This window comes from Paroedura picta, chromosome 3, assembly GCF_049243985.1.
Source record: "Paroedura picta isolate Pp20150507F chromosome 3, Ppicta_v3.0, whole genome shotgun sequence".
NCBI lineage: Eukaryota > Metazoa > Chordata > Lepidosauria > Squamata > Gekkonidae > Paroedura > Paroedura picta.
The window spans coordinates 38,444,145-38,462,243 of NC_135371.1; the positions used below are offsets into that span (position 1 = coordinate 38,444,145).

The 18,099-nt window shown below is 43.6% G+C and overlaps 1 protein-coding gene across 1 annotated transcript; it reads right to left on the reverse strand.

Moving 5' to 3' along the window:
• Positions 1–1,213: 1,213 nt before the first annotated feature.
• Positions 1,214–17,950, reverse strand: TMEM43 (transmembrane protein 43). The gene is made up of 12 exons (XM_077325357.1): positions 17,560–17,950; positions 15,199–15,348; positions 13,060–13,194; positions 11,741–11,835; positions 10,827–10,876; positions 9,460–9,529; positions 9,067–9,137; positions 8,751–8,872; positions 7,854–7,928; positions 7,655–7,756; positions 5,312–5,429; positions 1,214–3,336 (listed from the first exon to the last, which is right to left on the reverse strand). The coding sequence occupies exons 1-12, from the start codon at positions 17,569–17,571 to the stop codon at positions 3,134–3,136; spliced, it is 1,203 nt and encodes a 400-aa protein (XP_077181472.1). The 5' UTR covers positions 17,572–17,950; the 3' UTR covers positions 1,214–3,133.
• Between the last annotated feature and the right edge of the window lie 149 nt (positions 17,951–18,099).

Here is an 18,099-nt window from a genome sequence, read left to right on the forward strand (position 1 = left end):
GGACCACAGTGTCCATGAAATCAAATGTACTTGTGTAACTAATTATTAAACTCTGCTGTAGGTAGTGGTTGCTGATATATGGTTGAAATAAGTCATGAAGCCTCTCCACACCCCCCCACCCCCCGCCCAAAAAAGCATTCTGGGTTAGGCTACCCGGCCAGCTTGGTGTAGTGCTTAAGAGCAGCAGCTTCGGGTTTGATTCCTGCTTCCCCACATACAACCAGCTGGGTGACCTTGGGCTCATCACAGCCTTGATAGTGCTGTTATTGCAGAGCAGTAATATCAGAGTTCGCTCAGCCCCACAGACCTCACAGGGTGCCTGTTGTGGGGAGAGGGAGGGAAGGCGCTTTGAGACCTACACAGTATAAAAACCAATTATTCTTCAAAAGATGCTTCTTCCAGCTAGGACACACAAGAGTGCATAATGGTTCATCAGCACTAATCAAATAAATCTCCCTAACATCCCTGTGAAATACTTGTACTTTAAATCCTATAAATGCATACGAAACCAAGTTACAGGGGGAGAATGCAACTTGGTGGATTATTTTGACTGGCTGTTGTGACCAGCTCTTTAATGTCCAGTATTTCCATGAAAACTTAATTTTGATGGGAAAACACAATACCTATTAAACCCTATATCACATAAATTACTGCAATCCCTTTTCATGCAGGCTACAAACCTTCCAGTTTCTGGGAACATCGTGCCTTGGATCCTCCAACATTGGTTGCTTCATGCTTCTCCAGCCACTTGTGGAGCTTTAGGTTGCTGCAGTGCTCACTCCTGATGTTGCTGACACTTCCAGCTGCAGGAGGCCTCCATGAAGATGATTTGACATGTGCACGCAGAAACACAAGTGTCAGAGGAAGGGAGTGGTACAGCAAAGGCAAGCCTCCACAGGAGCCAGAGAGAAGCATATGGGGGAACAATGCCACAGGATCCATGCTGATGCTGGCACTGTACAAGGTAAGGAAGGGCATTTGTGTATTAGGAACCAAAGCTCATAAGTAAAGATTTGGGAATGCCTTTCCACTGATATGTTACTCAAAAGTTCTAAGTCTGCCCATCCTTCCTACCTGAGCACTGTCTCAGTTTCAAGAGATGGAATGGGACTGATACCCTGAAAACTCCTCCTTCAGGGACAATAGTTAAGACAATAAAATAGGAGAGATAATGGCTGAACTGGTATCAACAGTAGCTCTGGGGAAAACCCACCATCATTAATGACACTTTATTCATAAAATACAGACGTTTGGTGCTTCCATTAATAGAAACAGGAGTTCCAAAAGTGACTGCTGAAATACACAAATATGAAGGAACATTTTTCACTTTAAGCATGAAAAGTCACATATTTTCGATTTATGTCCCACCACTCTCCATAGACATGTGGGGAGTTACACAAAAACAGATTAAAACCCCAACAAAACCAAACACAGATCCCCTAATACCATTAAAAAAAAACTTGCAAAAGGCAGCATAATCCCCAATCCTTTCCAAACTACAGTCAACGAACACAGGGTATAGGGACACAGAATGGTATAGCGTTGGCTGGAGGAGGGGCCCCAGTTGTATAGCATACAGTTGAGTTCACAGAACCTTAAATTGTACCTGATGCTGGCCCAGTTTGGTTAGCCATTACTAAGATGTTAACCTATCATAGTTTGGAAGAACATATCACATTAACAATAGCTGTAAGAACATTAGAAGAACTGAAAGCCAGTTTGGGGTAATGGGAATGATAAGCAGCCTCTAATGTGGAGAATCAGGGTTGAGTCTCTGCTTCTCCATCTGCAGCCAGCTGGGTGACTGTGGGCCAGGCACAGTTCTCTCAGAGCTCTCTCAGCCTCACAAGAGTGTCTGTTGGGGGGGGGGGGGAGGAAGGGTAGTGGATTGCAAACTGCTTTGAGACATCTTAGTGTGGTAAAAAGTGGGTACAAAACCCCAGCTCTTCTTCTACCTTAGAATTAGCTTAGCTTACCTTTAAAAATATAGTGGATCAAAACTATGGAATAGGGATTAAATTGTTGGGCCAGGACAATCTAGGGTCAAATCCCTACACTGCCATGAAGCTCATAAGGCGACCCAGGGCAAGTCACACATGCTACTTGTATCTGACAAAAGGAGCTTTGACCCTTGAACATTTGCTGGTCTCTAAGATGCTACTGACTTGAGTCTATACCCTCAGCGTAATCTCAGAAGGTTCTTGTGAAGATCAAATGGTAGAGGGGAACAGTTATGTCTGCTGCTCTCAGCTCCTCTGGACTGTGGTAGATGGACAGGCTGGTAGCCCTGTCTACACAGAAACATTCCATGTAATTTATTGCTTTTAGTGATTTACATGCTGTCCTGCTAACCAACATTGATGGTCTGGGAAGTCTCCTCACCAGGCTGTTAAGATGATTATTACAGAAACACATCCAATAAAGTTAAATTAACATCTGAAATCCTCCCCACCCTCAAAGGCACCTTAAATAGGCAAAACCCTTATTTGCTTAGAATCTCCATAGGTATTACAGCTCAGGGGCAACAGCAAACAAACACCGTGCCTTTAAGCAACCTGACAATGCCACAGGGTAACCTTTACAATACTGAAGGTTTTAAATGTAAAGGCACAAGCCAGACAGAAATAAAAAGGGACTATGACAAAAATATCAAGAAAAAAAAAAGAAAATGCAGGGTTGGATATATTTTTAGAAAAGACAAGCAGTGGGCAGTAAAGAAGACAAAGCACACAAATTCAGATTAATATAAAAACCACACACACACTGATCTGAAAGCTCTCCTAGTGCCCATCAAGGCTACGCTCCACCCATCCTCTTATGAAGACTGGCAGATACTTTTAAAGATACTGCCACTGAAATGCAGCAGTTTATGTGCTCAAATACGGTCACAGCTGAAATTTCATCAACATGGTATAAAAACAAGCCCTTCTCACTTGATTACACAAACTGTACAAATATTTATGCATCTAGTTCCATTATAGAATCTTTGGTATTGTCTGTGCAGCACAGTCAAGTTTGGGTTTTAAACACGCAGAATGGACAGTGATAATGGCTTCAAGCTGGGTAGATGCTCTGGATATGGAACCGTTCCAAACAGATTGAGGCGCGAAGAGGAGGCACGTTCCTCACTCTGCTACTGCTGCTTCTTGGGAGGAACCCGGGACCTTGCAATCACAATGGGAACCACGGCCAGCAGCCCAATCAGGATCGCCCAGAGTGGCCGGTAGAAGAACCACCCCACGGAAATTGTTAGCAGGGATAAAGAAGTGGCCAAGCAGAAGGCAAAGGCTTTCAGGCCAATGTTAACCAGCTCCCGGACTACTGGAAACCAATCCACTGTAACAGAGAGAAAAAAATAAGATAGGAAGCATCAGTGAGGTTGTGTCAAATCAACAATCGCAGTCAAAATACAGGGAAAGCTGTCTTGTTAACCAGCACTGATAGGAAACTGAGGTGATTGGTTATCCAAGCATGCAAATTAGCCAAATGGGAACCCTATGCCTGCTCTCCCACAGCCCGGGAGCTGGTAGAGAATCCTGGTGAGCTCCTGACCATGGGCAGGAGCACAGGTGGTGGCCAAGGCCAGAATGTGCCATTTCCTCACCAGTGCAGTGGATAGCTGTATGATCTACAGCAGGGGTATAGTCAACTTGTGGTCCTCCAGATGTCCATGAACTACAATTCCCATGAGCCCCTGCCAGCATTTCCTGGTAGGACCTCATGGGAATTGTACTCCATGAACATCTGGAGGACCACAGGTTGACTACCCCTGATTTACAGCATAGGGACAATAAGCAGGGGAATCGAGCAGTGGGATCCAAGCCACAGGCACTGCCCATGAGGTGGGCGCCCCCCGTGGCTGAGACCAACAGCAAATTCAACCACTGCCTGCTAGTTAGCGAAGTGCAGGACAACACATTTTCAGTATGTACATCTCACTTTTATATTCCTTGAAAGAGGCTCAAGGTACCTTACACAAAACACATTCCAAAGAGGCATATACATATGAAGTGTGCACATTAACACACTTATTTAAACATTGTAATGTTTAACGCACAGGACATTAAACACGCACAGGACATTAAACAGCAGACAGACACACATGTCCAAGCTCCAACACTCATTAAATTCTAACAAAATGTTTTTCTGTATAACTGCCTTGTAGGACTTCCTGAAGGCCAACAGAAAAGATGACTTTGTAACTTCATGGAAATCCCATTTTAAAAACAACAACAAACCCTGTCTGTTTCTGAAAAGACCCATGAATTGAAATTTTCACAATTCTAGGAGATGGAATAGGCAATAAGGTCTGTTGGGAGGAAAGGAGTTAACGCTTAAAATCCAACCTGACAGCCACTTATTTTATTATAGTCCTTCTCCACGTTCTTACATTACATCAGCCAATGCTCAGACCTTTCCTACTCTGTCAGACACTGATTTGAGCACTGAAGAGCCAGTGTGGTACAGCGGTCACAATACAGGACTAGGATTCCCATCTTCACTCAGCCATAAAGATTACCTTGGATTAATTACCATCTCTCTGTGCTTAGTAGAACAAAACAGAAAAATGCCACATACCACATACTAAGAGAGCCTCTTGTGGCGCAGAGTGGTAAGGCAGCCGCCTGAAAGCTTTGCCCATGAGGTTGGGAGTTCGATCCCAGCAGCCGGCTCAAGGTTGACTCAGCCTTCCATCCTTCCGAGGTCGGTAAAATGAGTACCCAGCTTGCTGCTGGGGGGTAAACAGTCATGACTGGGGAAGGCACTGGCAAACCACCCCGTATTGAGTCTGCCATGAAAACGCTAGAGGGCGTCACCCCAAGGGTCAGACATGACTCGGTGCTTGCACAGGGGTTACCTTTACCTTTACCTTTACCACATACTAAGTTCCTTGGAGGAAAGGCAGGATACAAATACAATTAAAATAATTCCCAGTAAGTTTGGAAATGGAGCTGACAGGAAGCATCAGTCACCCATTTAACAAAGAGGGACTTTGTGAAACTTAAATGCTTCAACTTAAGGTCTCAAAGGGACAACAGTGCAGGACTAAGCATGTTTTATTCTACTTCATAGAGCATGCTACAAGATTCTGGCTTTTATTGAATGTATGAGTTTTGCACGTTGTACATTTTCTTAACTTGTAGGACCACTATGTAACCTCAATTCTGTGTTAAAGCATTTCTATACCTACCTTCATTCTAGTCCTCCATGCCTTAAAAAGCTGTTCCCTGACTCCTCAGAATCAGCCACAAAATATGAGAACTGATTTGAAAATTATAAAACAAAATGAGGCTGCTATCAGCAAACTTACCCAGGGTGTAAAAAATTCTCATCATAAGGTTGATGCCTACAAACATAGCTAGCCAGCCAGCCCCACGTAGGCCCCAAGTCTTCATGCTGTTACTCGCATGCTCCTTCTGGAACACCTCCTAAAATGTGAGCACATCTGATCATACACCTCGCGGTCCCAAACACATTCAACTTATCTGTATATCTACCTGTATATGCAGCAATGGCCTCAAATGGGGGGGGGGCATATTTATAAATAGCTACCTCCTTAACAGAAAGGCTGTCACAGGCCCCGGTGCCAAGCATCCTCCTGTGAAGAACACAGCTGCTCATGAACAGGTGCTTCCTGCAGGAGCTAAGGTGATGCCCCCTGGATCTCCTGTTCCAGCAAGGTGGAAGAAAGCCATAACTGGCTTTTTCTTGAGGAATGAAGGAAGCAGCCACAAAGCAGGCACTGAATTAGGGAACACTGCAGTAGCTGAATAATGATGTCAGCTGGAAGAGCCAGCTCAGAGGACTGACTTGCCCATGCAGAATCTCCACGTTAATCCCACTCTGTAACAGCTGCGCTGGATGCATGAACCATTTTTGTACTGAACACACTGATGAAGAGTTCTAAGGAATGCCAAAATTTTGTGACACTTGGGCTAGCCTAAATGAAAAGATCTTTCCAACAGACCAAGTTAATACACCTACACAAATTACAGCCGCAAACAAGTTAGGACTAGTCTCTAAATCAAAAGGGCTGGTTTACAGGAATCTCATGAGCTTCAAAACCGATATTGTAAAAGGTTAACAATAGAATAGCTGCATTACTTTGCCTGCCTCTGTCACATACTGCAACCCAACATTCCATTAAATTGACTTGTGTTGCTTAATTATGTCACAGCTCCTTTGGAGCAAGGCACGAGATAATCCCTTTGTGGAATCAACCTGCCAGGGACTGACTGGGGCTGCCCAAGCATTTGCAGACACTCCCACCCAGCTGTTCCTCAGAGCCCAGGCACACATCAGAAATAGGGTGGGATTTAGTCAGGGCAGGGCAGCTATTTCTTGCTTGTTCTGTGGACCGAGTGGAAAGTATGACCTTCAACACTGTGGGAAACAATCTGGGGGGAGGGAAGAGATGAGTCAACAGATAAGAGCTATCGGGAGTGTGGAAAACTGACAGAACACTTACACATAACAAAACTACACAGTCAGAAAGTCACAGACATTTATATAACTCACTCTAGTTAAGTTCTACTTTACTATTTCTTTAGCCTAAAAATAAATACACAAGCCCTTTGTCACAGAGGGGGGAAAGGCGGAATCAGTTTCTGGTAATCTGCCACAGCAGGAGACTGATCTGATTCTCTGCAATTTGAATAGTAATAATAATTATTGTTTTTATTGAATTGTGAGAAATGCTGGAGAAGTAATTTACGTGCTGTAAGTCAGGGGTAGTCAACCTGTGGTCCTCCAGATGTTCATGGACTACAATTCCCATGAGCCCCTGCCAGCATTTGCTGGCAGGGGCTCATGAGAATTGTAGACCATGAACATCTGGAGGACCACAGGTTGACTACCCATGCTGTAAGTAATTCGTATGATGCAGAAAGAACTCCCAACACATGCTTCCAGTTCAATGAAATGGTGGTTATGCCTGAAGTCAAAGAAAAGACTAATGCTCTTCAATACTAGCTCTGTATTTGCTGGCATGGGATGATTCAACCCACTAATAAGGTTGTCAGTTTATTAACCCTATCCCTTTTTAAAGATCAGATGTCATGAGAGCGGTTATGGCTACTGTATTTCCTGGTTCACTGAAGTAGTCTAGGAGAAGAAGTGTGGCACAGAGGACCAAGGAGAGCAAGACAGAAATGAAAAAGAGAGAGAGTAAGGAAGGATTACTGATTTATCGTATGCTGTGTGTGTTTTGCAGCCAGGAGATCCAAGCATTTTCTGGCAGCCAAGCAAGGGATGTTTGGAGATGGTTTGCCATTGCTTGCCTCTGCGCCATGACCTTGGAGGAACTACCATCCAAATCCTTGAAGGTCTCTCATCCTAATACCAGCCAGGGTTGGCCTTGCTTAGCTTCCGAGATCTAACAAGATCAAGGCTTGCCTGGACCTATCCAGGTCAGGGGAGGGAGGGCTATCTAGAAGTGGGGCATGGGGATGAATTATGGACTGGTACCGCTATACAATATAGGTGCATGAGGTGACCTATGCTTACAATGTACTCTGCTTTCCAGTAACAAAAGGGAGTTTTCCTAGGAGGATGGGAGGAAACAAAATTAATTTATCCATAGTACCTTTTATCTGCCTATTTAGATAAGACTATTCTTTCACTAGTCTCCTCTAGTTTACTCACTAACTCTTACCTCAGCAGAAAGCTCATCAGGATAAAGAATCTCCAAAGCTTCGCCAGATTTGGTTTTGTATGAAACCAAGTGGTCCCCTCGTTGCTTAGCAATTATTGTCACCTAAAAATCAACCCCAATTGACAAGATTAACACAAAGCTGGAGACTCACACATTGTAAACTGTGGAGCATTATTGCTTTAGAGAGAAGTAGATTTACCGTGTCTGCTGGACCCAAGTGGGAGGAGTCGCCACTCAAACCAGAATAAAAGAAGGAAACACGAAGGTCTCCAACCTGAAAAAGGGAGGGGAAAAGTTAAAGCAGATAGCAACAGAAACTGCCCAGTGGTGGTTTTGCATGCAGGATTCCTGTATTCTCCACGTTGATGCTATTCCTATATCAAGAGAGACTCTCAGGGGACCCTCTGAAATTTGGAATGAGATCTCTTCAGACCTTGCAAGCTGTGGAGTCTTACATCTGTCCAGGAATCTCTGCTGATATTCTTTACCAGACCATTATTGTCCCCATTTTACAGATGAACTCAAACTGAGCTGAACCATCTGAGGAGTACATTACTGAACAAAAACTTTGACTAACTTTCAAGTCAAAGTTAGTCAACACACCCATGACTGTCATTTTAGATATAAGCAGGATCACATGATCCTTCAACAAAAAAGAGCTATGGAACACAGTCCTTCTGTTCTTCCCTCATTGCTGTTCAAAACGACCACCCACTACATGAAAAGGAAACATACATGTTTCTCAGTTGCTTTTAACGCAATGGTATATGAAGACTGCTAGCATGACAAAGAAAGGGAAAGAAGAAGACACACGGACCTAGTTCAGTGTGACACTCTGTTTCCATATAATGGGACATGAGGGGTATCTCACAGTCTCCACCTGCTTACTTGCCCTGCTCCTGAGCTTTTAAGAGCAGTACAACACACAGAATTAAGCAGGTGAGGCTTTTGATGGAAAAGTACTTACTGGATTTTCCTTTAGGTGACTCTTAACAGTTCAGGAGTAAACAGTCCAGTTTAAAAAGGACACAACCTGATCAACTTAACTAGCTAAGAAAGACAGAGGGCTTATTGTTTTTTGCCAGGGGCTACTTACTTCTGGGCGTCGAGGATTCTCACTGTGAAAGAAGTAATCTCCAGAGCGGATCACATCAGCATGTGGATCTTCCAGTTTTGTCAAGCTCATCTGTTTGAAGTTATCGATCTTATCAATGAGGCCTAGGAAGGAACAAAGCATTAACTATGTTCTATGCCCAGCACAAGACACTTAACTACAGGAGCTCATCCAGACAATCTGGGTTTTACGTACTATCAGCTTTGAAAAGGCTCAGTGAAAGTGGAAAACAAAGTTCTTATAAGATTCCCCAGCTGTGGAGTAATCCTAAACCATCCCACCCAAAGAAACACCTTACCTTTGGAAAGAAAAAATCTGCCCACTTGGACATCAGGAGCAACTGCAGTGAAAGATTCTACAGCCATGGCACTACAAGGACAAAAGAAACAGTAAGATGAATTCCAGCATGGTAAACCTAAAGGCAGAAAGAGAATCAAAGGTAATTAAGGCTTCTCTCTTTTTAGACATTTCCAGCAAGGAAGCCTACATATATGCACCTGCTGTGAGTTTCAAAAATTCTTCCTAACCTTATTCTGGAATAACCTTACTTAACCTTATTCCAGAATAGTTAGCAAAGTCAAATGCAGTGAAAGATTCAGTCAATTGAAAAAGAATTCTGGGAAACAACTCATAAAATGCAGAGTCAGAAGAACGGATCAGGAAGAAGTTCATTCCAACACATAAGATTTACCTGGGGTTTTTATGGCCAATTTCTCGATCAAAATTTCTGCTGTTTACAACTTCTGATTTCCATTCAGTATCTAACAGGAAACAAGTGATATATATCAAAAAAGAAAAAACTGAAACTCTAGTTCTAAGTCATTTTCAGGTTCCACAGGTTATGTAACATACACAGGACCACAATCACTTGTATGCTGAAGAAATATCCATTACAACAGAACCCAAAGGAGAGGTTTATAAGGGTAGGAGCAAAACAAGATATTATCATTGAGGATGAGGTAGAAGAACAAGCCAATACGAATCAAATAATAAAGGATCTTCCCCATATTGTGAAGGGAAACAGAATATCTGAACCTCCACAACAAAGTTTGAGTCCAGTCACATCTTTAAGAACAAAGTTTTATTCACGATATAAGCTTTTGTTGTGCACATACACTTCCTCAGATACAATGAAATGGAAGTTACCAGTTCATACATATAGGTAGAGAGGGTGAGCAGTAAATTAGTATACAGCATAATGAAGCTGTTTAACAGAGTTTCAAGGACCAAACCAGAATAATAGGTTTAATTCATATGGTTGCCATTTGCTTGGGTTTAATTCTGGGGAGAAAACACAGTGAAGGAAATAAAAATGAAGATTGATGAGGAGATGTATCCTTAATTGTAGAATGCTGAGAATAATTAACTGAGACTTTGGTTACATATGTTAATGATATAAACTAAGCTTGTCATTCCAATTTTATCCCTGAAAATCTGTTAAACATCTTCATTATGCTGTATGTTATTTTACTGCTCAGTATCTACCTATATGTATGGACTGGTAACTTCCATTTTGTTGTATCTGAAGAAATGTATATGCACACTTTGAATAAAACTCTTGTTTGTCTTAAAGGTGCCACTGGACTCAAACTTCATTCTGCTGCTTCAGACCAATACCCGAACCCCCATAAATACTCTCTTATTTTCTGAAACAGCAGAGTCTTTTCCACCATGCTCTTTGAATAATGACACCAGGAAGCCACAGTGTAACTTGCACACTACTCAGGTAGACACCAGTCTGCTTGATGGAGGGTTCAACAAGATTCTGTGCCCTTCCAAATCCCACTGAGAATCTCACACAGTTCATCCTGAGCTTCTTGCAAAAAGTACAGACATGAGTAATAAACGCTCCAAAGCGATTCTAAATTCACAGAGCAGAAGATTCTGTGCCTCCTAACACCTGCATGGGGGCAAAAACTCAATTGATGCAACTCTCACCATTACTAGCCTCAACAACTGCCCATAGAGATGCAAGGAGTGTTTGTAAGAGGAGCTCCTGAAATCAAACAGCTCACACTGACAACCGTAGCCGAAAGATTTCAGTGCTCTTTTACTTACTGTATGAGTATCTTGTCTCTTTCTTGAGCTCACCATTCTCTTCATAATCCCTGTAGGCAGGAAGAAGAAAGGACAGAACATGCACTGAACTACGTCCTGTGAGAAGTCCATGATAGTCCACACAACTTTGTATTTTTCTGCATATTAGGCCAAATATTAGCTAAGGCTAACATGAACATTTAGCTAACCGAACTCTTTGCTGCTTCTGTGAGGTGGCGGAAAGCTCTGTTTTGACGGAAGGGCCCTGGGAACTTTACACTAGGGTGTGTAGTGCTGTCGAGTGTGTGGTGTTGTCAAGACTCAGTGGAAAGCAGTGTCAAGGAGGCGGCAGGCAAAGAAACCAAATGAGAAGAGCTGACGAATACAAGAGACAAAGAGGGGACAGAAAAGAGGAAAAATAATGGAAATACTTCTTGAATTTTGACCACTCTCAAATCTGCACTGACTGCTTTACTTTTGAGTGGAGTATTCAGTAAGACAGCCTGAAATCTGGTGTGACACAGACATGAAGGCAAGATGCCAGGATTTATGCCACTTGGCTGTAACCCATTTGGGCATATTGCTCACACAAGACAAAGTTGCAGGAGTAGCTGCAGGTCTAGACACAAGGCATAAAGGATTGCTGCCTCCCCCCACTCCCAAGCTCCGAGTTGCTCAGACTTTCCACTCCTGGAGCCAGCTATAAACAAGTGACTCACAGCTGTGTGTTCACTTGTTCTTTTATAACTTTGAGACACCAGTTATAGAAAAAAAGACTACATCAAATCATTGTTATAGCCACATCCCAAGGGCACAGCACTGCTGCATACTGAAGAATACAGGAACCGTCTCTGAATATCTATGTCACTGATATCAAAACTCTCTCATACAACATACTTAATGGCAAAATGAACATTCGTAAGAGTGCCGCTTACTTGGATTCTTCATATTCTACCCATTGATACATTTCCACATGGCGTTTAAGTTTGACAGCCCGGATGGAAAGCCCATAGCTGGGATCATACAAAGGCTAGGAAATGTAACAGAAATTTACATCAGCAGGAGGTTCTGTATCATAGGACTTCCACAAATACACTGAAAGAAAGAAGCTCTTTATATCCGTGGTGTATCCTTACATCTTTGTTAGATGTCAGCCATAATGATACTACTCTACATATTTTAACGTACACCATTTATTTTTACATTTTCCCATAACAACAAAACAATAATACCAAATTATAAAGATTGAACACAATCAGATCAGCAATAGACAACCTACAGCTAGATCCTTTTGGTGCAGAAATCTGTTTGGGTGGCCAGCAGTTACGGACCACATGAACAAAGGACCGTGCTTAGAAATGCAAGCCAGCTGGAGTCCTAGCTAGGGCTGGTATCCAAAGTAAACAGCCACAACCACCCTTATCATAATTTGTTCCATCCAATCCCTTCCAAGAACCACTGGCAAAAGCAGGGTAACAATACACCAAAAAGTATAGCATCTCTGCCATGCTCTCACTCCTCATCGCCCTTGCTTGTAAAGGCAACTCTTGAGACCATTTCTTAGTCTGTCCAGTAATCAAAATCCTGATTAACAACAAGGGGGCTGATTCTATTACTGAAATATCAGGGATCCTGATGGTGCCATAACAGTATGGTCAGGTATCAAGGCAATTATTTTGCTGGAATAACACCGTGACATTGTGGACTTGAAAGGCCTTTGGATAAGAACTTTCATGCTGCTCAATCATGGCTTGACTTCTCTGACAGCCCAAGACTCTCCACCTGAAGCGGTAATAAGGAGCACCTCCAAAGATGTACCGACCTATAGCTACAGTCAGATTAAAAGAGAAAGATTCTAAGTCAAACAGCATGACTTCCAGAAAACTGAGGCTTAAGTTTGTGCAAATAACCTCTGGATTCCTATCATAAAGCATCTTACAGAGGCACTGTAAATTTGCAAAGTGCAACTCAATGACCCCATGCTATACTGTAGCTGTGGGAATTCAGCAATAGGCCATGATAAACAACTCTGTAGTTAACTGCCAATTCCAAAAGTTAACTGTGTGTTAACTTTTGGATGCAGCTTGCAGATGAAAATTCACAAACATGCATAAGCAGCTGGGATGAAATCAGAAAACATAAGCCTTTGGGGGGGGGGGGTGTCTGCATCTACCATGAACCACGGCATCAAAACATTTTTTTTGTCTGTCATGGTAATTTTCAAAATGTTCTCTAATGAAGCCATGTTGTTTACCTTTGAGGTTCTAAGGGTGCCTGACAGGTGCACGAGTTTGTGGTCATTCTCTTGTAAGACACTCTGGATGTCATCAAGTGGGACCACCAGAGAAAGCCCCTCATCCAGAGAGGTGGCCGTCTTCAAAGCTCGGCCCTACGGATCATTAAATGAGGAGAAATGGGGCAAGGAGAAGAAAAAGAGTACATGGGTAAGAAAACACAAACCCAATGAAACACTGCACTGAAAACGAATGAGCAGGATCTCGCTGTACCAACAGAGGCTCCCACCAGAGAAAGACTTTTAACTGCAGTGAAATCTACTTCTGCTTGGACTCACAGTCACAAATCGTCTAATTTTGCTGGTAAAAGCAGGTGCTCTGCAAAATAATGATTTGGTGCATGGGAGCAGTTTTGCAATTAAATGTTTTTGAGGAACGAATCAGAGGATACAGGCATTTGTCTGGGTTTGATCATGGTTGTTCACTGCAGCCAGACAGAATTTATATCCTCAAATCCCATCCTCTTTAAACTCCTATGTATTCCAGCTCAATGACCAATAGTACCACTATCTTTGCTTGGACATAAGTAAGTTAAGAACATGGCGGGGCTAAGTTCAGAGTCCAGAGGTGAGTGCCAAGCACAAGCAGAAGCAACCACTGAGGGCTGTAAAATGCAGTGGTTAGGAATGGTGGCTTCTAATCTGGCAAGATGGGTTTGATTCCCCACTCCTCCACATGCAGCCAGCTGAGTGACATTAGTCACAGCCCTGATAGTGCTGTTCTCACAGAACAGTCCTGTCAGAGCCCTCTCAGCCTCATCTACTTCACAAGGTGTCTGTTGTGGGGAAAGGAAGGGCGATTGTAAGCTGCTTTGGGTAGTGAAATTGGTGTATAAGAACCAACTCTTTCTTCTTTCTCCAGGGCACTGGCTGTCATGCTTATCATGCTTTCATAGGCTCACAGCTGAATGTATTTTAAGGAATGAATTATAGACTGTGCTTGCAGAAGTTGGTTAAATTATCTGCAGGCATCAGTGCATAACCCTGAGGATGATTCATCTGCTCAACAGATAAGCCCCCCTATTTTAGTAGAAGTGGAAGAAGATCTGTTTTTTATACTCTATTTCAGGGGTCTTCAACCTGTGGTCTTCCAGATGTCCACGGACTACAATTCCCATGAGCACCTGCCAGCGTTTGCTGGCAGGGGCTCATGAGAATTGTAGTCTGTGAACATCTGGAAGACCACAGGTTGACTACCCCTGCTCTACTTTTCAGTACCCGAAGGGATCACAAAGCTGCTTACAATTGCCTTCCCTATCAGTCCCCACAACAAACACCCTGTGAGGTAGGTGGGGCTGAAACAGTTGTAAGAGGACTGCTCTGCAAGAATAGCTATAAGAGATGTGTGATGGTCTGAAGGTCACCCATCTGGCTGCATGTGGAGGAGGGGGGAATCAAATCTAATTCTCTTTGATGCTGGTCTTTAACCACTACATGACGTTGAACAGAACAGAGTGACTGGAAACAATTTGGACTCTATTAACCTAAGGACAGTCAGTTCTGCTTTCTAGCACCAAGATTCCCTGCACTAGAGATTCAGGGCACAAGAGATGTCCCAGGAGACTTAGTCATATAGGTGGATATTACTTAGTCTTGCTGGCAGTCTCCTAAAGACAGTTACTATTTATGGAACCGCAAGGCCTGGCGGACTCAGGAGCATTCAGTTCTCCTTAGTATTGCAATGCCAACGTTTGGAGGGGAATTACCAAACCATTCAGGAAACAGCATGCACAAATATTTTGTACAAGAAGTATCTCCCTTTATTGCTCCTCGATGCTCAATAATTGTGTTATACTATTAAAATCAAAATCCATCACAAATTAGACAATCACTTACTGGCCGCAAGCTTGCCTTTTAACATGCAAGACAAGTAAACAACAAGGTAGGGCTGTTCCAACAGTGGAGGGAAAATGCCAGCCTGCCATTTCTGGCCTCTTGGTCCTGAAAATGAGTGCACTGGATGGAATGGGATATGAATTCTGTGAACAGTAATGGAAATGCCAAATGGCCTGAGAAGATCCCAAGGCCTTCTTTTTGATACCCCCAGTACATATGAAAAAATACCAGACTATCCTTGTACAGCTATCCCCATATGCTTACCTCATTGGTAAACAGAATGTAGAAAGACATTGCAAAAGTGGCAAGCCCAATGAGCATCCCCCCAGACGTCTCACTGAGGCGTTCCAGAAACCCCGGCTTCCGCTCACTCGTGATTTTAACATGTTCCTTCTTGTTGCCCATGTCAGAGAACTGTTACAGAAAAACAAGAAGAAATGGAATAGTCATGGATTTCATTCTTTCATTATTTATTTAGCAAATGTATATGCCACCCTTCCCCGAGGGCTGAGGGAGGCTTACATCAATTTCTACTTACAGTAATTTAACACCATTTCAAAAAAGCTAAATGTAAGAAGTACTGAATGGGCAATTTTACATTCAGCAAGACACCCCCACACCATCCACTGAAGCTACTTCTCAAAATATATTCAGTTACAGATTACAGATGTACAAAGCCACCTTAAGAAAAGGCACAGACACTATGCGCTGTGTCTACATTTGAGCACACCAAAGGGTGTGTCTACTCAAAATATTTTCTACAGTTGTCCATGGCAACAGGCTGTGGAGCCAACTGCATTGATATATACGTTTCCCTGGGGAAGCAGGATCTTGATGTTAAGAAACCCATAGACAAGAGTTTCTCCAAAAAAGTAACAAGAGAACATCTTGGCACCAATCTAGTAATACATTTACAGTTTGGGTTAAGCAGGACTGACATTCTAATCTTGAACCCCATTATACTCTTGTAACTACAGCAGTCCTGTTTAGGATTGCACTGTGAATGCATTAAATTAAGACTACTGGCAATTCAGTCTGCCTTTTTCTGCCAAACATATGTAGACAGAGGTGTCTCCACCCCAAACTTCTTATGCTTTCCCAGAAGATCTTATTTGGGATGTTAGCTATGGTCATCGTAGTACTGTTGGAATTAAAACAATTCCACAGGGCCTGCAAAAAGGAGCTCTTTCACCAGGCATTTTGTCAAGACAGTTGAATAAGCCTCCAGCCATCAGCCCCATAAACTGCACAAAACAGTCACTGTGCAGTCAGACCAAACTGTTATTTATTGGGTACTATTGTTTATTGCACTGTTGATACAAGTTTTTCACTGTTAAATAAGTTGCTATACTTGAATGTTTCACTGTACTGTATTGTTATGAGAGTCATAATGTAAACCGCCCTGAGCCCAAAGGGAGGGCAGTATGCAAATATAAATAATTAATCAATAAGAATCATTCAAGGAAAGAAAAAACACATTGGAAAAGGCATCTTCACCCACATCACTGAACTGCCATTAGGCTTCTTTTCACACCCTTTGTTTTGACACAAGTGTTATTACAGGAGAGAAAGTGGAAGCCCAGTTCCTTTCAAACTGAATACATACTGTAGCCCAGGCAGGCCACACATTTGTACTGTGCTTAAGCAACCTACTTTTACCCATCATACATGAAAATGTGCTGAAACAAAACACAAACATGTTCTTTCCAAAGGGAGCAGAAGCAAACAATCACATGCATTAGTTTGTGGTATACAACCTCTCCAAGGCAACAGTTTACTAAAGATATAAAATGAACTGACTTGGCAGGATTCATCTCTAATAATAGAGTGATGCGTGCCATCTTCTCAGTTTATTCACACATATCTGGGACAGCAGTAACCTCAGAAGATGTTTCTACTTAGAAACTAACTAGTCCCATACAACCGAACACTACTATGCATCTTTTAATCACATTTTAACTGGTTGTTTCTCCAAGGAACTCTGGGCAGCATAGATGGTAGCCACTTCCATTGTAATTCTCACAACAATGTTGCACAGTAGTCACTTTTTGAATCCTGTAACTAGGGATGCCAGCCTCCTGGTGGGACCTGGGGATCCCTTGGAATTATAGCTCATCTCCAGAAAACAGAAAGATGGCAATAAGGTCCTTGTCCAGTCCAGGCTCCGTGGCCAAATGTCTAGGAATTTTCCAACCCAGACCTGGCATCCCTAACCCCCCCCCCCATCCCCCACCAGAGACCAGGCAGACCTGGCAAGCATTTCTGTAACTGACCGGACATCTGCACCAGGTGTCACGGGTCCTAGCCCACTGTCTACTTCTACACCACCCCAGCAGCACAGATAAAGACGATCGCCTTTGCATGCCGCAGCTGCAACTTCTACTCTAGTGTCATTGTCTTCTTCTTCCGCTTAAGGGACCACAGGCGGGAGGGAGGAAAGAGGCCGCTCTTAGGAACGAATTCCATAGCAGGAGCGGCGCTCGTCTGTCGTTGCAAAAAGATGCTGCCTGTGGCATCATGAGGTCCAAGGAGCTTTCATTCTAGCATAAACTTTCGCGCGCTAGTACAGGGACTTGGCAGCACCGCAGAGCTCCTCGCCACCCACGGGGAAAGAAGCGCACTTACGTTTCGAGACATTGCGACTTTCTGAGCCCGCAAGTTCGCCTGCGTTCCTCGATGAGGTTTCTAGTCCCAGAAAGAGAAGGGCGGCTGCAACAGAACTCCCAGGGAGGAGGCAGACGCTTTGCCACCACACCCACCCAGCAGGGGTTAATCCCTGCACAAGGCTGGGCAGAGCTTCTTCGGAGCATGCTGGGAGATGTAGTCTGCAAACAGGGCGGCTAACGCGGCCTCTCGCAAAGCCTTGCTGGGAGCATCATTGGTTTGCGTCAAAGGCGGAGCAGCGGCGACCCTGTAACAAGAGCATGTCGGGAAAGGAGGCTGCTCTACGCAACGCCCGATGGGATATGTAGTCCGTTCACGAATAGCGGCTTCAGGAGCTCCGGGTTACCGTTGCTTTTTTGTCAGTCCCCGTTACAAGACTGGAAGGGCGCTCAAGGCTGCCTGGGTGGCTGTGCGCCATGTGCCCGTGAGCCTGTAGGGGCGGGACGCGGGGCGGAGCCATCAGGCGGTGTGAGGGCGGCCGCTTCCTGGAGGTCCTTCCCG